The following is a 23,925-nucleotide window of genomic DNA, read 5'->3' as shown; positions in this document are numbered from 1 at the left end:
TCCAAACCAGAAAAAGATAGTTCAGCCAATTTGTTAAAAAAACAAGTTCATTTCAGAAATTTTACACAGACCTCATTACACAACAAATGTAACAAGTAACAGTAACATGATAGTACCAATGGTTAAGAAGGTGTGTTCTACTCCCGTATTGCTAGAAACTTGTGAATCTGTAGCCACAAGATTTCTAAGTAGGCCGAAGTAGAACAGGCAAACCCATATATAAAATCAGAAACGTTCTGATTCAGATGACGCGCAGTCTTTGTAGCCTCAGCAGATTCAGTTCCTTCAGTAGTCTTGGTAGCTTGAGCAACAACAACAGCTTCTTCTTAACGTCTGTTTAAGTTGAACTGTTCCAGCAACTGCATCTCCAAATTTCTTGTCCCAATCAACACCTGGATCACCATATTTAGATCACTAATGTTCTTTTCAAGGAGTTGTGCTGTCATTATAGCATGAGCCGAGCTTTCAATGGCCAGTGGTGGTGTTGGACTGCTTCTATTCTCCGGATAGATGTCTAGAATGTGGGTGTTTTGCTTCAACCTGGAGTCAATCTGCTTCACGGTGGGTTTCTCCATAGCTTCACCAGGATAAGGCTTGAACCCTTGAGATAGCAGGAGGTCATAGATAGTGCTAGGAAATGACAACTTAACTTTGGGCTCTTTTTGCTCCAAGAAGCTTATCACTTGATGGTAGATGATATGCCCCATGTCAACAGCAACAGAGATAGGTTGATCAACGGTTGGCAAAAGATTGACATAAAATTCCTTAACTACAAGAGGAGGGTAGTCTTTCGGTCTAGTTTTGTTTCATAGCTGCTAATTTATTTAATTAGTATATGTTTAAAAATTATGCTAATTTTGATTGAGATGTGGTTCGAACCTTTTCTTATAAAAATTAATGGGTAAGTTAAAAGTTAACGGAATATTCCGTTACTAAAGTTTATACTAACGGAATGTGGGGTTATTTAAGGGAAGAAAATAATATAATAGAGGGTAAAGAAGGAAAATCATAAAAAATTACTAAAATAAAAAAAAAATATAAACCATTCGTTTAAGTAAATAATTACCACCAACATTTTTTCTTCTTGTCAGAGCCCTAACTTTATTGGCTCTTATTAAAATTGTAGATATAGTTAATTACAAAATTGGTAATTTCGTTATATATAGTCAAGGGACCATTTTGGTAATTAACTCTTAAAAATTAATATAAATATTGAAAAACGGTATTGAAAAATTCTATCGTCTCACCGGATTTGAGTGAAATTACCATCCCAAATAAATGAGAGATAAAGCTATATATAAGAAGTAAGAAACTATCCAAATGTTGTCACTCAATAACATATTATAATTCGTTTGAAGAAGGTTTTTATTTAGTTAAAGATGTAATGCCGGGAGAGTTGTAACAATTGTGGTTGTGCTAGAGTGGTTATTGGGCATGACTAAAAATCATGTGGGCTTTGCCTGCGCAAGTTCGAATCTTGTTGATCATGTTTTCTAACTTTCTATATTAAAATCTTAAATTTATTTATATTATTGTTAATAATAATAACCATTTTTATGGATTTGATATTTATATTTTAGGAAACAACTTATATATTATTCTAATATATATATATATATAATGTCTATATATTATTACCATTGAAGAATATAAGAAAATATATGGTGGATATGATGCATGTGCATGCCAACAATAATTAAAAAAGATAACAAAAGTTATAATGGTAGGAGTATTTTTAATCAAAATATTGTATAGTCAACTCTTATACTATAATTTATAAAAAAATTAATGAAAAAATAAACATAAATGAAAAATATAACTTTCATTAACTCTTATTAGTTTTTAGATACAATCGCTTAAGTTAGCTTGGAGTCTAAAGCAAAACAACCAAATATATATGTTGCGATGATAAGTTCAATATATCATATATCAAACATTTATTTCTCATAATAATGGCTTTTAATTTGTTTTTTGTTTCTTCAATACAATGACATATTGTTTTAAGCAATTACAAATATGTAAATATAATTATGCATTTCAAACCTTTTTTTTTTTGTGTGCAGTGATAGTCTACAAACTACACATGAAATGTAAATTGATTTGACTGAAAGAATAGTGTTAACAAGAGAATCGGACTCGTTACTATTGGTATGAAAGTTTTACATTTAATACTCCAATAATATTCAAACCTATAAGTGTTCTGACGCTGGTTACATGATGCTACAAGTATTCCCAATATTAAGTGCTAACTGAAATGCGTCAAAGGCAAGCATGCATTCCTCCTTAAATTACAATAACAAATTTAAACTTTAATCAACAACACACGATAAACAAGTATGCATCGATAATATTGTATTTTTCTTCTTTTTCGTTATTATTATTTTTGTTGTTGTTGTTGTTTACATCAAAAGTTTCAAATAGAAAACAAAAGAGCAACTCAATAAATGAAAATCACACTAAATTAAAGCTATAGTTTTCTAGACTAAGCCCCCAATGGTATCACATTAGATTATGTATTTGCAGTTAATAACATATTTATGACTACAAGATTGAATTTCAAAAAAGAGGACTCACTCACACGCACATCTTGCTATTTGCCAAAAGGATGAATAGGGCAAATTCTGTGAACGAAATTGACGCCCTGATCTTAGATGAAATACTAGACCCGTATGCTAATGTTGAATACCATGACATTAAAGGTTGGTACACCTGTTATGTTATTGTGGACATATACCACTCTCTTGATCTTAGCAACGGTACACGTCTCATCGTCACAAGATTAGCAGATCACATTGTCCATGCACGAATAGTTAATGAGACACATGAAAGAACCAAAGTTCTTATCTCCCGAATGTCTCTCACTCTTTCTGATATGAGATTGCCCTTCAAGTTCCAGCATAAATAATTCTCATTGATGCTCGCATATGCCATGACTATCAACAAATTAAAAGAAGGCCAAATAATGACTTATGTTGGGTTATTGCTGAAAATACCGGTGTTTAATCACAGTCAATTGTATGTGACTTTTTCCCGAGTCACCCATTCTGATAGCATGAATGTGTTCGCTCTAGACGAGCATGGACAAGATTCTATTACTACTACCAATGTCGTGTACAAATAGGTTTTTTAATAATGTGTAATTCAAACCGAGGATATTATTTCATTTTTTTTTCAAAGAACATATTTGCCCAAGTTATACAAATCCTAAGAATTGATATATAAAATCCCAAAATTTTAGCATTGGATGTTTACATCTACACATTAGCTATTAATTCAACATTTATTTGGGCGAATTCAAGCAAGGATAACATCACAAAACATAATCGATCCAAATCATCTTTTCAATTGTACTATATAATATTTGATAGTATAATTTATATAATTATATATTAATCCAAATATTCTTAAAATATTATAGCAAATCCATTCCATGCATCACATTGGTGAAAATACTTGTTTATAAAATAAAAACCCGAAGATAATCCCCAATTTCCTTATCTTTGAATATCTTTATTTAAATTTTAGATTTTAGACTATTTAAAATTATTTTAGCATTTACAATTTGTTTTTACAAATTATAAATTCACAAAAATTACAAAGTTCAAATTTTGATGGGCGGCCCAGGCCAGCCTCCCTTAGGCCTGTATTTTTTATGGGCTCTTTAGCCCGCCTTGATATAGGGCGGGCTTTGGCAGTGTCGCCTCGCCAACCCCCCTTTGACAGTGAGTTGTTATACCATGGACCAGGGTCCACCTTTCTAGCATTGGAATTGTGAATTTTTAGAATGTAAATTGTATTTTTAAGTCTAAACACAACTTTAGTAAATAATTGTGTATTTTTAGTATTGGATTGACTACAATATTTGAAAGAAATTTGTGAATACAACACAAGGTAATCAATTACATATATGTTAACATTGTGTGTTCATAATATACAAATTGTAAGTTTTTAAAAGGCAAATTGTGAACGTTTTGTATGTAAATCGTGTATGATAATTTGCGTTTGACAGCTCTATCGAGGATTTCTATTTAGTAAACTCCAATTTTATTCAATAACCTGCAAATTATACAGGAGAGATAAATCGTAAAAAAAAATAATGTATAACGGATTTGACGAAGAGAATATTGACAATAATTGAGAGTGTATCATCCTATCATAAAGAATACAACGTTTTTTAACTCATTCAAAATTTCAAATTATGTATTTTAATTTAACTCACACTAAATTATTAACGTACTCATTGAAAGTAAAGCCGGTGTGACCACATGCATGCTGCACCCGAAATTGCACTGCATGTACAAACAAGAATGAGATGGATGATGCAAGATTCACCTTATCCGCTTGCCCAAATAAGGCTAAGCTAGCCCATCACTCTAGTTTGAATTTTGAATTTATATAAGGGTGTGATTTTTCTTTTTTATTTGGAAGTGGCAAGAATCTTGTCATATGGTTTCATGCAAAGTTAAATATTAGAAGCACCAAATAAGTAGGTTTAATTTACGTTACCCTCTCTTATCGGTTGATGTGACTAAAAGTTTTAAGATAATATTTAGATTAGTGTAACTTTAATACTAAATAGAAAAATCTATTTTGTTTTAATTACAAGACTAAATTGAAAGTTTGATTATATATATAGAGGATATATAGTTAATCTGAGATTGATTGAGTGGCAAAAAACGTACTCATTCATTCTTAAGGGTTTGATCATTGACATTGGATATTAAACAACTTTAAATCTACCGACCAACTGTCACACCCCAAAACTTTAACCATTAATAAATCATAATATACCATCACGATCAATCTTCACTTTTTTAATGAAGAACCATATATTGAATCTACCAACATTTTTTTTTAATCTACCAACAATTAAAATTTCAAAACATATATCAATCAAACACTCATACATATATAAATTATGAGGAATATGATTAGTTAATAATGAGGTAGGATGGATGGTTTGAATTACAACAACATACATCAAAATCAACCTCGAGAAGTTGTGCAATGCAGTCTCAAATCACATCATGCCTCTTTCTCTACGTACATTCTCTCCATGTTCTATCACTTTCCATTCCTTTCTAGGTTAAACATTGCTTTAAAAGGAGTGCATGATTCCCTAGGCTCTATTTTGTCTTGAGATTCTCATCATAACAACATCTTCAATTCCTCACTAAACTCTATGGATCTATCCAGCCTACCCATCACTGCATTCTTGAAGTTCATCACTTCTTGAGCTTGTGAGCATGAGATTCTCGCCATTCTCCCCCCACTCACACTCGCTCTTGATTCCATTATGATTGGGGATAGTCTCTTCTTTGGGCCCGGGCCGGGTCCGGGCTCGGGCCGTTGTTTGGGGGCGCTTTGGGACCGCAGTTTGGCCCGGAATGCTTCCGTGTCGGCCATGTAGTTAGGGAAGTTGTCGAAGCTCGCCGGCGTGACCGGGGTTCTGGAGCCGCAAGAATTGGGGAATCTCGGGGTGCTTTGCGCCGTTGAAAACCGGCACTCGTCGCCGGAAATGTTCCCCCAGTCGGTTATCGACGAGCGGGCCGGAATTCGACAGGAGAGCGGAGAGGAAAATGAGGGGCCGGCGCCGAATGGTTCGTCCCCGGGCCCGGGCTCGGGCACCCAAGTGTTGGCCCGTCTCGACCGTCTGCCCGCGGGCCTAAACGCCGAGTCTATTTCTACAATCTTTGGGTTGTCGTCGTTTCCCTCAAACGGCGATGGGTGTCTTCCACTCCTCGTCGTTTCATCGGACCTTCCCTGTACCAGCGACAAATTTTATAAAATAAAATAAACATTGAAATTATAAAATATTGTAGAATGAAATGAAAATTGGGATCTGATCTTACAATTGATTTTCGAGAGTGAAAGGTACGAGGACAAGAAGTTTGGTGATTTAAAAAAGAAGCTCGAAATTTGTGGGCTCGAACACTGGCTTGAGCTCTCATTAAAGCTTGCATGCTGTGAAAAGTGGCCGTCGCTTGTTTCCTCACCAAATATCCCCTCACAAGTGCTTGAATCTTCACCAACCCTTTCAAGCACCTAAGTGCTTTTCTCGCCTATCCATTCAAACACATTATATTGTAAATGCAACAACAAAAATGGAGCTAATCCCAGACCTCCTAGCAAGAATAACCTGTTAGTTAAATTTTTTGGTTTAAACTGGTCAATTATATGAAACTTTAAGTTGTTGAGCTATCAGATAATAACTGCGGATTTTTGAATTACCAAGTATCCACGGAATGCAGCTTGAATTTTGACCGAGGCGAATTTCTCCCGGGAAAAATAGGCTCCTCCGCCTTGGCTGGTGAGGCGGACCACCTCCACGGCGGCGTGGGCAGCTGCGGCGGCCGCATCGGCGGCGGCAGCTGTGGCGGCGGCGACGGCAATTGCGTGCTTGCTCTGCTCCTTGTCGGAGAAGAAGGAGCTCAGCCATGCAGCCTCTGCCGGCGTAATGTTGGGCGGAATGGTGGTGGGGTTGTTACACAAGGCGGCGGCGGTGGCGGTGACACCTCTCCCGGAGCTGCCAATGACTTGACCTTTCTTCTCGGCTGCTTTCTCTTCAATCTCTATATCTTTTAGCTTTATCCCAAACAGGCCTTTAAGCCACCTTATAGCTTTTCCCATACTTAGTCTGTAAAAGACTATGGATGGGGTTGAAGAATGTGGAGAGAGCTAAAAAAGAGAAGGCTTAAAAGGGAGGAAAGAGGGGGAAATGTGGTAGCATATTTCAGTGAAAAGCCACTTTCACACCTCATAATTTCACACTTTTTTCAATATGTTAATAAAGTAGTCAAAACATAAAGAGAATGTTATGTTAAAAGTCACTGTATATTTATACTTTATTTATTACATTTCTAAATTTTGAAATATTGATCTGAACCTTTTTTTTTATTTTTTTTTATTTAAAGCACCCATAATTTAGTATATGTTCTGTACTTTCTTCAATCCTAAATTTTCAGTCTAAAGAATCAAAGGTCACACTTGTGTGAGACCGTCTCACGTATCTTTATTTGTGAGACGGGTCGGGTCAAAACAACATGCAAATGTCATACTTATATGCTCAAATGTAATACTAATAAAAAATACAATTTTTGTTACTTATAAGAGAAAAAGTAATACATTTTTTATAATAAGTAATGTTGACAAGTGCCTCTCACTTATAAAGGGAAAATAAAATACTTTTGAGGAAAAATGTAATACTTTTAAATCGAAATGTAAAATTATTGTATTTTTCTTTTAAAAGTATTACATTTATTCTTATAAGTAACAAAAATTTTGTTCCTGATTAGTATCACATTTGAGCATATAAGTATGACATTTATGCATATAAGTATTGCATTTACATATTGACACGATCCGACCCGATCCGTCTCACGGTGAGACGATCTCACACAAGTTTTTGCCAAGAATCAATGCCTCCATCATTGGAAGTTATAACAGTAAGGATATTTTTGTCTAAAAATTTGTATGGTACAACTTTGAAATCACATGTACAAAATGTTTAGCAACTAAAAATATGGACATAAATTAGGAATTTAACTTTTGGTTGAGATTTATTAAAAATTTTTTTGGGATAAGTGATAATGTAATGATATAGTCTAGTCTTATAAGTATGAGATTCGTTAAAGGAGAATTCGTGTTGAAATTTTCATGTGTGAGGAAAAAGAAAGGAAATAGCATAGCAAAAGCGTCAAATGAAGAGGGTAGCATTCTGAGATTCTGTGGAATTATGTGGTCCTGGCGGTATGTGATCCAGGGTAAAATCGCCAAGATTTTAATTTTGTACGGAGTATTTATTTTATTTTATTTATTTGTTTATTATAATTTATATTTCTCAACCAAGATATGTTGAAACTAAAAAATAATTTTTAAGTGAGACCGTCTTACACAAGTATGACTCTAATTTAAAATGTATTAGCTAGTACAAATGTAATTATATTTCAAATATATAATTCTTTTTAGTAAAAATGTAATACTTGTTAATTCGTAACAAAATATTATGGAGTACTATATATATTTGAGATACATTTCGCATAAAATGGTATCGCACAAATAAAAATTTAAAAGCTAATCATATCTATTATTACAGGTTAAAACTATAGATCTTATAAAAATTTGAGAAATGTAACATTTATACTAATAAGAAATAGAAATATGGGGTCAAGCATGCTCTTAAAAATTTTCAAAATTGAATTACAATACAAAAAAAAAAATCAAATAAACACTTCAATTCAAATAGAAAAGAAAAGAAAGGAACAGGTACAACTATACCCATTCGACGACCAACTTTAAGTAATAAATTAATAATTGATTTAGATCTCAAATATAGAAAAATGTTCGTATACCTCTTGAATTTTATACAAAAAGTAGTAATTAAATTTATAAATTTAAAAAATTGTAATTAAATATATGAATTGAACTCCAGTGGCATCAAACCCTTCCCTTTATACGGGAGATGGTGGGTTCGAGTCTCAGTGGAGTCAATACTAACTCTTGTGCTTCAATAGGTTGAGAAAATAGTGAACAGATATTGCATTCTAATAGAGTTAGTAGTATTAAAAAAAAAAAACTTAATATAATTAAGTCAAATAGCTAATAAACATAGAGTTAAAACTAGTAAAACTTATTGGGCATTCCATTTTTATATTAAAAATAACTTTTTTTTAAAATAATGGTTGCTAGAGAAGAATAGAAGATGATGCTCTCCTTGTCTTCTCCGGCGCTTCGCTGTCCTTTAGATGGAGAATCCGCCAATGTCTTTTTTTTTTTTTTTTTGGTAATTAATTTTTAAATATTTTAAATTAATTTATTAGAACAAATATTGTTATGTCAACAAGAGTTAATTCCAGAAATGATCATTCGACTATTAACTTTTTCTAATTTTTGTCATCGACTTTTAATTTGACCAAAATTTGTCATTTAACTATTGATTTTGTACCAATTTTAATCCTTCCCTAAATATATGTTAAATAGGTATTAAAATTGAGCGCAAAAATGTAAAATCAAATATTTAAGTCTTTTAACATTCTATATTTCAATGCTATATTTCAATGAATCTATCAAAAATTAAAACTTGTTGTATTGAATCTTGCATATCTATATTGTATGTTTGATTGTATTCCTTGTCAAAGCTGTGTTGAGTGCACAATTATAAGTACCCAAAGTGAAAATTTTTGTTGGGTGGAGGGTTTCTTGCTTTTTGATAAATTCAGTGGTGAGGCAAAGTTCTTTATACGATTGTGTATTAGATAATCAAGGATGGTGATAAAATTTGCTGCTAAGAGGCAAGAATGGCACTTGCCCAGTCTATAGTTGACTTTAATTGGTTGCCAGTTATGTTTTAAGGCTTCATCAGTCATCAGCTCTGTCTATAGTGTTAAATTGATTTTCTTTTAGGAATTCAGTAAGATCAAAGATTGTGCCCACAACACACACATACACACAAAAAAAGCGGCTATTGAAATACATTTCGTCAATTAAAATATAGGATGTTAAAAGGCTTAAATATTAAGTTTTATATTTTTTCTCTCAATTTTAACACATATTTAACATAAATTTAACAGAAAGACCAAAATTGGTACAAAATAAGAGTCTAACTTTGGTCAAATTAAAAGTCGATGACAAAAATTAGTAAAAGTCACTAGTCGAATGACCATTTCTGGAATTAACTCTGTCAACAATTGTAATATTATTTGGCTTAACTGCATAAATCAACATATTAATCTATTTAATTATAACTTATTAAAATTTAATTATTTTTCATATAAATTTCGGTATTCTATTTTTTTCCTCAATTCTTTACTTCCCCCAAAGAAAATGGAGAAAAATTTTCAATAGCATAATCTTTGCTGTTGTTGTTATAATTAGCGCCGGGCAAAACGGCTCAGGTTAATCGAACCGGTCCACTCAAGTTTTAGAGGAACCGAAAATCGAAAGTTTTTTTAAAAATAAAATTTATATTAATATTATTAAAATGATAACAAGTTAAATAATAATACTCCTAAAATATATAATAATATTAATAAAAAATATACTCCGTGATATATAATAATATTAATAAAATAATAATAAATTTATAGAATTTCAATTCCAGTTTGTATTGGAATTTCAAATAAACTCCAGTTTCTGGAATTTCATTCCAATTTGACAAATTGGAATTGAAATTCCAATTTGTTCAAATTGGAATTCGTTTGTTTAAACTTTCTAGAATTTCATTCCAGTTTGTTTAAATGATTATGTCCCTGTTTGGAAAATAATCAGCCAATTTTAGCTTATTTAACCACTATTAGTTGTTTGATTTGGTTAAAAAATCAATATATATTTTTGGTTAATAAGCATTTTGTAACTCCAACATACTAAAATTCAAAAGGCTACTCAAAGTAGGCTTTTCAATTAGGTTTTTGAGAAAAGAAATTATACCAAAAAGCTATCAGCTAACAGTTAATTTATCAAACAACTTTCTACAATCAGCTAATGTTATCAACAAATTATACCTTCTAACCCAATTAGCTAACAGTCATTTACTAAACATGGCCTATGTGTCAAAAAATTTTATGAACATTTGAAAGTTTTTGTTTTTCAAATATTAAATATATAGATGTATGATTCTTCATCTTTTCATCAACAAAATACTTCAAGTGGCACTCCAAGTGATCCACTTGAAGATTTGATCGGGCGAAAAATGACATGTTCAAGTATTGTTTGGTAGTATGTTTGAAAAATTAAAAAATGTTAAAATTTGAACAACTTAAACTGAATCGAATTAAATCCAAACTCTATTGTTAAGTGGAATGATTTCATTTTAAAAAAAAATCGAAACGAAGCTCAAAACGTACACCTAATTGTAATATTTTTTCTTTCAAAAAAAAATTGTAATATTTTTATTATACATATTTTTTTGAAAAAGAGGTTGCTTATGGAGCACAGTGTAGAAGTTAAAAGTACACGAAGGTGAAAAAGATGCGACGGCCTTTTTGTCAACAGCCTCTGACACACTCGTGAATGCTGATCTCAGCCGTACACTTCTATGCACGTCTATGTTATTCTCAGCTGTACATTTACCTCCATTTTGAAACATTTTTAATTTAGTTGTTTATTATTATGAGAATTGCATTATTGAATTGTTGCAATTCTTTAATTGTTTTATAGTTCTGATAAATGTTAAAGAACAAGGAAGCTAGAAAAATATTAGAGTTAAGCTAGAAAAGAATTTAGGGAGGAAAATATTAATTTATTAAAATTAAAGTTTTAAAAATCTTTCAACCAATCAAGATTCATTGTAAAAAAAAAACTGCACATTTCTTTGTAACAACTAAATATTCCATTTTAATTAGAATTACATTTAAATTAGACATCATAATTCTTTAAATGAGTACCCTACTATTTTGGCATCTGATATTGTGCCTACTTGGAATTGGAAAAGATCTTATATGGAAAGTAGCTAGAATGTCATCATTGTAAATTAATTACGAGTTACATTAAACTCTTTCTTATTTAATTGGCAAAACATAGAAATAGTGGAATCTATTTCAATTCATATATTATATAGTAACAAGACCATGAAGTGTAGACTTTAGAACTTAGAATTAATAGAGAAGTCCTAAAGTATTGACGTAGTGAATGAAAAGTATCATGTAAGATTTGTTTTATGGTAGGAGTTTGAATTTTGTAACAAATATTGAAAGTTTGGGCTTGTGTTGACTCCATTTAGCATAAAATTAAAGTGTACGGACATAATTTTTTAATAGTACTAACAAGTCATTTAATGCAACTTACCTCGTTAAGCATACAATACCAGTACTAGGAAAATTATAATGTTTGATAAAAAAAAAAAAAGAATAAGCGTCAAATAGACCATACCTCCAACTATATACCAAACTGTAATTAGACATTCGAATTTAAAAAAAAAAAATCTCCAATTCGACCCTTAAATTTGTGAATTTAACCTATTTGACTTATAATATCATGTTATTCCTAAGTCACTTGCCATGTGCCACGTAGGATGCCACTTAGATTAATATATTTTTTCAAATTAATTTTTTATAAAATTAAAATAATAATATTCATTTATAATTTTATTTTAAGAAAAACCATGGCAGCTTGGTTGCCATCGACGAAGAAGCTTGCCATGGCAGCCAAGCTGCCTAGCAGTCGCCCATGGCAGCTTGGCTGCCATTGCTTCTTTGTCAATGGCAACTGTCATGCACGAAGAAGCTTGGCATAGAAGTTTGGACTTCTCCGTTAAATTGGGAAAACACCAAGTCAGAAAGGTTTTTTTAATTAGTTTTTTATTTTTTTAAATAGGATTCCACGTAAGATGTCATGTAAGCAAAGTTGACAAGTTACCCATTTAAACACTGCACAAATTTAATAAGTTTAAGGGTGTAATTGAATGTTTTTTGTTCGAGAGTCTATTTGAACTTTGGTATATAGTTGGGGGTATATTTCACCCTTATCTAAAAAAAAGGTTCAGAATCAACTCTGGATACTTAGTAGTGTTAAAGTAAAAAAAAATAAGGGTCACACTTCTGTAAGACCGTCTCACGGGTATTTATTCGTGAGACGGGTCAGGTCGGGTCGAATCAACATGCAAATTCCATACTTATACGCGCAAATGTTATACTTATATGCTCAAATGTAGTACTAATTAGGAATAAAAATTTTGTCACTTATAAAGAAAAATGTAATACTTTTGAAGAAAAATATATATTAATAATTTTGCATTTTGATGTAAAAGTATTATATTTTCCATCAAAAGTATTACATTTTTCCTTATAACTAACAAAAATTTTATTCCTAATTAGTATTACATTTGAGCATATAAATATGACATTTGTGCGTATAAGTATCACATTTTCACATTGACCCGATCCGACTTGATTTATTATTATTTTTTCCCCTCAACCCAGATTTCTTGCAACTCTCCAAGATTATATTATGTAATCTAGGATTTCTCTCAACTCTCCAAGATGACTCCTTAAGTTTCTTATGGAGTTTGAACTCGTCCTAAGAAATCTCAATCCCCCTAGTGACTTTAATTTCCAGATTCTGAGAAGAGTTTGAACTTTCACTTGTAAAATTAAATGGTGAGTAATTGACCAATAATTAAATTACTCGCAAGTACATATTATTATATGAAGTGTCTGGGGATATGATTGTTCAGTTTGACTTTCTGGAATACAACACCTTTGTGTACAGTTGCACCCATCCTTCACTTCCTCTGTACCGGAAACTGGAAAAAATATAAAGCACAGCTCCACAGGCTGTCAAAGCTCAAAAGTAGTTGCAAAAACAACAAAGAGTGTGTACAATTTTACTGTTCTGCATTTCCCTCCATTCATTACTCACTCTTTATCATCCATTAAAGTGTTGTTTAATTTGGAGTATGTTTAGAAGTCCCAAAAATGATTTAGTGTCTGGTAAGGAGGAAATTTAAAGTCAGCGATTTGGTTTTCTTACCTCCACTGCGACTCAAACCCACTTCTATATGAGAGTACAACCGGGTGCCACTAGACCACAAGGTCTTGGCAAGTTTTGGTTAGTTAAATTATTATTATACTTTAAAAAAAATAATTAAAATATTTAATTATACAATTTTGCTCATTTTCTGAAAAATGAATCAAACACACCAAGACAATTTTTTTTTACAATGCAATCAAACGCTAGAAATTAAAGAAAAATGTTTTTTTGGAGAATGACTCATTTTACATAAAACATTTTTCAAAAGTCATTTTCCTCGTTTTCAAACACACTTGGTTCAAAATTTGAATAATCCATTAAACATGAATGTATTAATAGTCTGTCTAGTTTACTATAAGAAATACATGAAAATAAAATTTAAATCACATGATAAAAAGACATAAATGAAAAATTCATATTTCGCTTTGTTGGAGTAAAGATTTTTGTTAAGTTATTATAGAGAGTAACTCTCGAGAGCTATGTGTTCAATAAGAGGGATTCTCATATCATTTACTCCAAGCTATTTGGGAGGTAATGAGTTGAGGCCGAAACTCTTCAAATAGATATATTCATAGAGAATCGAAGTCTATTATAGACAGAATGATAACATATCACGATCATTGTTATTGTGATTTACATATTTTGGAGAGTCCCTAACGGCTTAAAGCCTATAGGGATTAGGTCTAGTGTTTTATTGTTAGTATGGGTGACTAGGCGTGACTTTTTTTTTTTATTTTTTATATTTATGTAGTTTTTATAGTTCTTTTTTCCTTTGTATCTAAAAATGAAATTATATTTTATTATTTAGATGTTGGGTCTGTGGGGAAATACAAGTGTTGTATAAGGAATTGAAAATTATAAGGTGTCTAAAAGAATTTTAACTTCTTCATATTTTAGAATTTGAGATTCTAAAAAAAAAAATCTTCTTTGTTTGAAAAAAAAAAATTCTTTGTGATTTTAAAGAATTGTTGAATAAAGGAATTGAATTTTCTGGAAACTAAACTGGTTGTGAGTGAATGATGAAGTGATGGATTTATATGGAAGAGTGGCAGAAGTGGGACATATATATATGCAGTGACTCAGAAGAATATTTAGAGGCATCAACCACTCCCTTTATGCATCTTCCTACTTACCATTAAATCTACAAAGTTTCTGAATTATCCACCTATATATAAAACAAGATAACATATCATAAAGAATGATATATGGTAAAAACTAAGAAATATTAAGGGAATAAAATTTGACAGCAACTCCATTCTAATGAAATGCGTATTGTAAAAAATACAACGAACTTAATATGTGATGATAATTTCATCCCGTAATATGCAGATTTCAGTTGTTATACAGTTGATCATGGTGTCTGTGGACCATGGTCTAATATAGTGTCCTTTTTTTGCTATTACTGTGAACCAATAAAATATCATGTTATATATATATATATATATATATATATATATATGTATATTGTCAAATAAAACTGTAATACAATTAAAATGATACTTTAATGTTACTATAATGAAACTATCGTGTGTGAAAATAAAACAAAAAAAATAAAAATCATACAATAAAATATATTGGAAAACTTTTTCTGTGAACCATGAATATATTTTTTTTAGCAAATTGTCATTTTGGTCCACTGACTATAGGGGTCCTGTTAATTGCAGTTCACGACTTTCAAAACTGTTAATTGCATACCATGACTATTCAATTTTTATCAATTTTGGTCGCTCCGGCCAAATTACCGGCCAAATGTCGCGGGAAAATTCTAAACCCAAAAATAATGAGGGTATATTAGTCATTTCATGTCTGTTTTCTTCTTCTCCGGTGGACCATCTGCCGGTTCTTGCCTTTTGGATGCAATTTCAAGACGATGAAACTTGAAGCAAATAAAAACATCAAAACTTGAAAGTGCGACGCCAAACGAGCGCGGGCCACGGTGGAGCTCCTCTGTCGGATACCGTCCGGACGCGCGGTGTTCGTCGCCCACGTGCTCACCGTCCCGTGCACCATTTTCCCGCCGTTGCTAAAAGGAGAACACCGTCGTCTACTTTGCTACAGGGGATGCTTACGCTACGCTGGAGGGGGAACACTGCCGTCTACTACTCTGTTCATCGCGAAGGCATTGTTGGAAAAGTGCAAGAACATCGGAGATGAAGAACAAACATGTGAAATTACTAAAATACCCCTAATTATTTTAGGGTTTAGAATTTTCTGGCGAAGTTGGCCGGTAATTTGGCCGGAGTGACCAAAATTGATAAAAATTGAATAGTCATGGTATGCAATTAACAGTTTTGAAAGTCGTGGACTGCAATTAACAGGACCTCTATAGTCAGTGGACCAAAATGACAATTTACTCTCTTTTTTTGAAATACTTATAATTCTTTACAAAGTATTATATGTTCTATGAATGTACATTATTTGATAGTATACAAATTAATGTACTTTCAGTACTCAAATAATGTACATTCAGTAAAAAACAATATAATGTACCTTTAGTATATTAAAAGTTTACATTTTAGTCATGATGCAAGAATAATGATTGCGTTTATTTTTAAATGAAGTTGAAATGGGGAATCGTAATTGTCGCTTATGGAAATCAAACCCGAATTCTCTCGGAATTCTTCGCTACAAAGAGGGCTCACTTGCCACTTGAGCTACCCCCTTGGGTTGAGGTCGGGTTGTATTTGGACCCTATTATAGTCCGCTTGTTTTTCAAGTCTCGAACTCGGTAAATGACGTGCAGTCAGAGGGTCTCGAGCTAATACGTGGTAGGTGAAAATGTCTAAAGTCTCTCACCCTCGCATTAAATGCAGTATTTATAGGGGATGAAAGGAAACACATGTCTGGCTCCCGACATGCTTAACACGTGTTGCACATGCAGTGGGTTAGCTCGGGAGCAGTGTTACAATGCCCACGTGTTAAGGTCATCCTGAACAACCACTGAGTGATGTGACTGGCGCACAATAGGAAATCTTGGTACCAGTTCTCAAGTAGCCTGTCACAGGGGGACTTCCTAACCTAAGAAGGTCGGGTTCCACTCCAAGCAAAACGAGTCTAATATTGAAGATGCATCTAGTTCCCAACCTAAGAAGGTCGGGTTCCACTCCAAGCGGAGCGAGTCTAATATTGAAGATGCATCTACTCGGGCTTCACAATTAGGTCGAATTGGCCGGTCTTTAGGTCGGTCAAGCTCGGGATCGATTCTCTTCAGTGACCAGGCTTAGTGCCCAGCAAATACACCGTAGTCGTATGTATACCCGGCTCGTGGATATTTCCCACAGTTGTTGCCATGGGCTCGGGTCTACCTTGCAAGGTGGACCCAAGTCTATGTTCACAGTTTCATAACTCTATGTTCATAATTTCATAACCCCATGTTCATAGTTTTATAACTCAATGTTCACAGTTTTATAACTTCATGTTCACAATTTCATAATTTCATGTTCACAATTTCATAGCTCTACGTTCACAATTTCATAACTCTATGTTCATAATTTTATAACTCTATGTTCACAATTTCATAACTCTATATTCAAGAATATCAAAACTCTATGTTCAACATTATAACACAATTTTTGAATCTATTTAACAAAATTGTGAATATAGAGTTCAAAAGTTGTGAATATTGAGTAATGTAATTTTGTATATTGAGATCTAAAATTGTGAACGTAGAGTTTTAAATTTGTGAACATAGACCCGGGTCCACCTTGCAATGTGAACCCGGTCCATAGCATAATTTGCCTATTTCCCATGAGAAATGTAATTAAAATGATACTTCAACATTACTATAATAAAACTATAAGTAAAAAATTAAACTAAAAGTAGAGCTTATGCAATAACATATACAGGGCGTTTGGTTGGGATGAGGGAATTATGAGGGAAAAGAATTGTAATTCGGTGGAATTGCAATTCAATGAATAAAGTAGGAATTGAAATTACAGTGTTTGGTATGCAGAAATAGGAGTACAGGGAATTGAAAGATAAGAAGCGACAAAATGACTAAAATGCCCTAGTAATTATTATTTCAAAATAATAATAATAATAATAATAATAATAATTCTTTCAAAGTTAAAAAAAAAAAACAAAGGGTATGGGAGGAGGGGCAAAATTGTCTTTACACCAACAAATTGCCCCTCCTCTCCACCGAATTGCAATTCATGGGGGTACCCCATGAATTGGAATTCAACATTTGCTATCTTGATCATGGTACACAATAAAATTTGCTATCGGATCCTATTGCCATCCATCACGATGTTATGAGAGACAATTAATGGGAGTGTTGTTTGAACTTTGGACTCACATGATGGGCTGGTATATTTCTATAGGCCCAAACAGGAATGGACCATTTTATGCCATGGCTGAGAATGAAAAAACTCCATCGCCATTGTAGCAATTCATGTATGTAATAAGAAGATGGATGGATATATAAGCAAATCTTTTTAAGCTTTCATTTGATTTACTTGAGAGGCACGAGCATTATACCATGAACATTCACTCAAAAAGCAATGAGCATACATCAACAAGATGAACAATATTCAAGATTCTTGCAAATCATATTTATTTGCAGATAAATTACAAATTTTCGGCTGTTTGAAAATTGCAAAAATTCATATATTGATGGGAAAGACAACATACATTTGCTACTGTTCTACTAAAGCCTTGAATCCGATTCTCATAATAAAACTAATTTCAATTGTTCTACAACAAAAACTAAAAATTTAGGTTTGAATTTGAAGGGAGAATTTCACTTTAACTCGAATGTTGGTGGGATGGGCGAATCAAAGCTCTCCAGAATCTCCGTCTTCACGCCGTTCTTATTCTCTTCCTCTTTGTTTCCTCCGAACAGTCCTCCGAACCACGACGATGCGATCGGGGACGGGGAAGACTCCGGCGCCGCCTGCTGGAACCCACCTGGAGGTGCCAGAGGGTCATCCACGTAGATCGGAGCGTCCTGCGGAATACTCGTGAGTTTGTTGAGCATGATACCGGCGCCTTCGATGAGAGCCAAGAGGACGCCTCCGAAGGCGGCGGATCGCGCCGACGCGCCGAGGCCCTGGCGCAGGGAGAGGACGCCGCCCGTGGCGGCTCCGGCGACGATGGAGTTCCACGGATCCTCCTTCTGGCGGACGTAGACCATGGAGCAGTCGAAGACGGAGAAAAGGCCGCCCCAGACGGCGAAGCTGCCGCCGATCCTCGGCGCGTTCATCCGGACGGCTTGGGTGGCGCCGATCATCCGGGCGCCGTTGGGCGAGTTGTAGAGGCCTTTAACGAAGTGGAAGGCGGAGCCGCCCACGGCTCCCATGCCGAAGGCGCCGCCGACGTCGTCTAGGATCCGATCGGGACATGGTTCCCTTGAAGTTTCCGGCGTTCCCATAGCGGCGGCTGAGGGTTTAGAGAGGGTTTTCAGACGATGATTGCAAGAAGAATGGAATTGTACTTTCTAGGTCTGATTTTGCTGGTTCCAACTTGGAGAAGGGGTTAGCGGTCAATGACGGAAAAACCACGCAACTTTTCCTACACTAGCATTATTTTGACTCCAAATATGAAATTTCCTTTCAAATTCTAGCACCAATACAATAATGTTTTTGTTCACAAGGAGAAATCGCAATTACCATTTGTAATTTGTTCTTCTATTCAATTTTACTCATATTTACTATTCACAGATTATATTAGTTTTTTTTCTTCTTATTTTTTTTAATTATTTTTAAATTTAATTTTTTTTGTTTAGTAGTATTTTTTATTTTAGTTTATAAATATATAAATTTTATATATTAATATTGTATTTAATATTATGAAAATTTGAATTAAAAATGAATTCAATCAAGCCTCTTTAACCGAATCAGACACATAAAATAAGACGAAGGGAGTAGAGATTAGTTATCTCACGCTAGATTGATCCTAAGCCCTTATAATGTTTACACATGAACGGTTAGAGGAGGTAAATCATGACTCGTCCTGTCAGTCTCGAAGTTTCTACATTTTGCGTGTACACTCTCTAGAAGGAGGATTACCAAGTTCTCTCAATGACTCTCAAGTTTTTTTTTTTGGATAAATATACAAAAATGTATTTTAGCAGTTACAATTTAATATTTATGAAAAATTAAAATAAAAGTTACTGGTATTTTTTTTCCATTTAAATTAATGGTATGCTCAACGTTTTATTTTTTAATTTTTAATGTTTTGTATTTATATAGGGATCATAATACAATATTAACCAAGTATAAGGTGGTCTTAGAAACTGCAATCTTGCAGCCAGGGGGAACGGCGTCGTATGATTAAAGATAAAGTGATAAACCCTCCAAAAATCCTTCAACTACAAGAATTTCCAGTTCAGCCGTCTTGGGCTGCAGATGAAGAATTGAAGCAGCCGATTCGAAAATTTCCAGGTTTTGTTTTAATCATCATATATAAACTTTAACTAGTATAGCATTATTTGCAGATTCCCTGTTCAGTTCAAGCTGTTTTATACATATCTTTTAAAGTTTTATTCATAGCAGCCCACTATGCTGAAGCAACTTCATACAAAGCCTCAATCTTTATTGATTATGTGCCACCCAAAAGCACTAAGCCCTACACTCGCATTGAAATCTGGGAACTTTCCTAATGGGTTCACTGGAAAATCCCAAGAAAAGTGCCCATTGTTAAATCTCATTCATATCTCAGTCAATAACCTGAAATTTTCGAGTGGAATTTTTGCGGGGAGTTGCCAATTAATTAGTGGTAGGTGTTTTTCAAGTTCTTATTCGGGTAAAGGTGCTAGAGGCAATGGAAAGAATCTTCCATGGCTAGCAATTGATAAATCTAAACAAGCTAAAAGTTCTGAGAAAGTGATGGCAATGAGAACAAGCCGGTCTGCTTGGGAGGAATCTGCAGAGAAGTACTTGAAAGGTGGTGTTTCCAGTGTGGAAGATGTTGAAGTTAGGAGATACGATGGAAGAAGGAATGAGGGCAAGGATAAAGATTATGGTGGTGAAGTAGAAGAGGAAGAAGAAACTGAGGAAATTGATGATCCTAGATGGGATAAGATCAAGAATAGGTTTAATAGAGTTAAAGTGACAAATGGTTCTGACAGGCCTGCGGTTAAGAGGTGGAATAATCAGGAAAATTGGGGTCGGAAGACGTGGAAAGAGGCTACAGAATCAACAGTACCAAAAATGGTTGGTGAAGGGGTTTATGGGGTTGGTCCGGTTTTGGCTGCTTTATCTGCTGAAAGGAGGGAATTCTATGCTTTGTATGTTCAAGAAGGGTTGGATTTGAGTGGAAACAATAGGAAGAAGAAGGATAAGAAAGGAGTTGAGAGAGTTTTGAAGATGGCCGAAAAAATTGGTTTGTGTACAAAGGAGGTGTCTAAACATGACCTGAACATGGTTGCTGATAACAGGCCCCACCAAGGGTTAGTCCTTGATGCTTCACCATTAGAAATGGTTAGCATTAGAGAATTAGAACCTGTTTTGGTTGAGGGAGAGGATGCCCCTCTTTGGGTAGCTCTGGATGAGGTAACTGATCCTCAGAATCTAGGAGCAATTATTCGATCTGCTTACTTCTTTGGAGCTTCAGGGGTGGTTTTGTGCGCTAAGAACTCTGCTCCCTTGAGTGGGGTTGTGAGCAAAGCAAGTGCAGGCTCTCTCGAGTTAATGGAGGTTAGATCTTGCAAGAATATGATGCAGTTCTTGACATCTTCGGCTGATAATGGTTGGCGGGTTTTAGGAGGCTCAGTATCTTCAAGAGCCGTTCCTTTGAATGAGGTTGAACAGGGTGTTCCTACAATTCTTGTTTTGGGCAGTGAGGGCACCGGTTTGAGGCCATTGGTCGAGAGGTCATGTACTCAACTGGTTATGATTCCAGGTAACATCCCAGTCGATATAACTGCAAAGGGAGATGAAGATGCAATAGATGCTGAAACAGATAACGACTATTCTAGTCGTAACTTCAAGCCATTCATGGCCGTAGAGAGCTTGAATGTAAGCGTTGCAGCAGGTGTCCTCCTTCATTACTTGATTGGCAGAAACTACCGTACAAATAGTCAGTTGCTGGACAAGCAAACTAATCCTCTAGTTTTATAAAATCAGGTTGTAAGTTACTTTAAATCAATTTCATGTATTCCATGAGAGTTTGTGATTAACAAACTTCTCTTTTGTTCTAAGTCTCTAATTTAATGATCTTACTGAGGAAAGAATATTGTCATCATATACATTAACTCTTTAACGCTTCACTTGGTCTACTGTTCAAGTGCTCCTCTTTTGATCATTTTGCTCATGTATTTGAGCCATTGAAACAACCTCTTTGTAAACAAAGGCAAGTTCAAGGTTCTGGAAAATTGATTCTTAACATAGTAACATGATAATGTTATGTTTTTAGTGAATCGGTGGTGAATCCTCCCTTATACCAGTGGGGCAAGATGACACTATTGGAATTTTTATAGTATATATCTATTATATATTTAGGCGTTTCAAGTGTATGTATTGTTCCTTGATGGTAATGTAAAGTTGCATCCTGGTTCAATTGGACAGTTTGCTGCCAAGATAGAAAAGGATCCCCGAGGTAAGATTGTTGTGCGATAGAAGACTCTAGTTTCATTGCTTCATTTGTTCGGTTTCATTTCCTTGTGCACGTTTCTTTAAATTTACTATTCTGCTGCAAATATCATGCAGATCTTTATTCAAACAGGATAACCGGCTTGATTTACCTTATGCAAGTGTTTGGAGCTACTGCATATTTGAATATCATGTGGTTGTTATCAGATTATGCTTGTAAGGAGTATTTTGCTTAAAATTGTTTCGAAAGCTGCATGTTAATCAGTCCTGGCTTCAATTTGTTTTGTTCTTTACCTATGACTTTATGAGCAAGTAATTTAGTTGCAGCCTAGGTTCTGCATGATGAGAACAATGTAGATACTTGATCTTTGTATATCTGGCTAGTGCTGCAGGTTGATGCAAAGGCCTCTTTTGAGTTAACTTCTCAGCTTTATCATCATTGATCTTCAATCATGGAAAAAAAGTTAGCTACTGTCTCAAGCATTTGGTAGAAGAAGAAGAAGAAGATTCAGAGCAAAATTCTTACAAGGTATCTTCAGTTGAGTTGGTTGGACAATTGACTTCGACTTTCTGTAAGAGCTGTCTATTGCCATTTTTTAGTTTGAGTCAGCCGGTTTATCACCTTGTGATTCTTTGCTGGCTAGGATTACAAGGCGGGCTTTCCCGAGTGGTAGTAGTGTGACAACATTTTATTGCAGGCCAAAGAATTTATTTCTAAATGTTATAGTTAGTTTTGGTTTATATTTCAGCCATTTCTAATTCTGGTCGTTTCTCCACTTTTGGGAATTATAACAAAATGTTTAACAATTTGTATACTTAACTTACTTGACTCTCTTATTCCAAAAAAAAAAAAAAAATTGATTCTCCGAGTGGCTGATTTGTAATAAAATCTAACCTTAAACAAGTTAATACTACTACATATAACATATGGTCCTCTGACTATTGTGTTAGTACTTATTTCTTTAAAAGGAAGTAGTTAATTCATTAAATCATAACATGAATTGTTTACAACAAAGTTCGATGGAATAGCAAACCACTCTTTACAGTCTTGACACAGAAACAAGTCAAACAACTTACCTAGCTATACTATAGAAAACTTGAATTACAGACTGTTTCACAAATTGGAAGTTAGGTTCCTTGAAGGAATGAACTTAAAGCTTCTATAACATCATTAATGATCTGGCCAAACAAAGACAAGACTAATACCTCTGGTTGGAATATCTTGCACACCACCTGAATCTTCATCTCCAGTCATTAATGATCTGGCCAAACAAAGACAAGACCTGAATCTTTATCTCTAGTCATTAATAATCTGGCCAAACAAAGACAAGACTAACTCTGGTTGTAACAGAGTTAGTAGTACTAAAAAAAAAACTCTGGTTGGAATATCTTGCACATCACCTGAATCTTCATCTCCATTCTTTTGTGCATTGACAATATAATTATATTCCCACTTTAAAATACACACCTGATCTTATAACTTTTATTGGTTTATCAGAGGGTAGCCTACTAAGCGAGCTGAACTGCATATTATCTTTATCATTGTCACCTATGTTGCCCCAGGATAAGGTTTACATACGCCATGGCTATTATAATCATATTAAATTAACTCACATAATTCTCTAAAAGAGATAATCATAATCATATTAATTAATTTGACGATAATTGTCATAGATTTAACACTCATTTAACAAAAATTTTAACGGAGGACTATTTGTGGTAAAAAATGAAAGTCAAGGTACGCGTTTTTGTCAAACTGAAAGTCAAAGACTAAAAAGAGTGATAGTACAATATTCAGACAACCATTTGATATTATCTCTTTATTAAATCATTTAAGTGTGACTTTGAACAATTGAAGCTCAAAAGCTGGATTGAATTGTGACTCGAGTTTTTTTTTTTTTTTTTTTTTTTTTTTTTTTTTTTTTTTTTT

The 23,925-nt window shown here is 33.9% G+C and overlaps 3 protein-coding genes and 1 non-coding gene across 4 annotated transcripts; 2 read left to right on the top strand and 2 right to left on the bottom strand.

Moving 5' to 3' along the window:
• Nucleotides 1–1,407: 1,407 nt before the first annotated feature.
• TRNAF-AAA lies at nt 1,408–1,489 on the top strand. The gene has a single exon. It is a non-coding gene; the product is annotated as a tRNA-Phe (tRNA).
• A 3,406-nt stretch (nt 1,490–4,895) lies between these two features.
• On the bottom strand, nt 4,896–6,715 carry LOC116000010 (protein IQ-DOMAIN 14-like). The gene is made up of 3 exons (XM_031239998.1): nt 6,232–6,715; nt 5,853–6,062; nt 4,896–5,763 (listed from the first exon to the last, which is right to left on the bottom strand). The coding sequence occupies exons 1-3, from the start codon at nt 6,628–6,630 to the stop codon at nt 5,149–5,151; spliced, it is 1,224 nt and encodes a 407-aa protein (XP_031095858.1). The 5' UTR covers nt 6,631–6,715; the 3' UTR covers nt 4,896–5,148.
• Nucleotides 6,716–17,993: 11,278 nt separating this feature from the next.
• LOC115998608 (mitochondrial import inner membrane translocase subunit TIM17-2-like) lies at nt 17,994–18,967 on the bottom strand. Its single transcript, XM_031238212.1, has one exon. The coding sequence runs from the start codon at nt 18,833–18,835 to the stop codon at nt 18,206–18,208; it is 630 nt and encodes a 209-aa protein (XP_031094072.1). The 5' UTR covers nt 18,836–18,967; the 3' UTR covers nt 17,994–18,205.
• A 799-nt stretch (nt 18,968–19,766) lies between these two features.
• On the top strand, nt 19,767–21,797 carry LOC116000449. The gene is made up of 2 exons (XM_031240538.1): nt 19,767–19,847; nt 19,959–21,797. Exon 2 carries the CDS (start codon nt 19,965–19,967, stop codon nt 21,522–21,524), a length of 1,560 nt encoding a protein of 519 aa, XP_031096398.1. The 5' UTR covers nt 19,767–19,847; nt 19,959–19,964; the 3' UTR covers nt 21,525–21,797.
• Nucleotides 21,798–23,925: the final 2,128 nt, after the last annotated feature.

The sequence above is a fragment of the Ipomoea triloba genome, chromosome 12 (genome assembly GCF_003576645.1).
Source record: "Ipomoea triloba cultivar NCNSP0323 chromosome 12, ASM357664v1".
In the NCBI taxonomy this organism is placed as follows: Eukaryota; Viridiplantae; Streptophyta; class Magnoliopsida; order Solanales; family Convolvulaceae; genus Ipomoea; species Ipomoea triloba.
The sequence above is the reverse complement of the archived record's forward strand: the minus strand, read 5'-3'. Positions and strand labels throughout refer to the sequence as shown.

What these genes read in the sequence shown, in the direction of transcription:
- LOC116000010 (XM_031239998.1), bottom strand. Translation starts at nt 6,630, where the DNA reads ATGGGAAAAGCTATAAGGTGGCTTAAAGGCCTGTTTGGGATAAAGCTA. An exon ending in CTGCATTCCGTGGATACTTG is followed by an intron (nt 6,063 to 6,231) that starts GTAATTCAAAAA and finishes TTGAATGGATAG; the next exon opens with GCGAGAAAAGCACTTAGGTG. An exon ending in TTCACTCTCGAAAATCAATT is followed by an intron (nt 5,764 to 5,852) that starts GTAAGATCAGAT and finishes TCGCTGGTACAG; the next exon opens with GGAAGGTCCGATGAAACGAC.
- LOC115998608 (XM_031238212.1), bottom strand. Translation starts at nt 18,835, where the DNA reads ATGGGAACGCCGGAAACTTCAAGGGAACCATGTCCCGATCGGATCCTA.
- LOC116000449 (XM_031240538.1), top strand. Translation starts at nt 19,965, where the DNA reads ATGCTGAAGCAACTTCATACAAAGCCTCAATCTTTATTGATTATGTGC.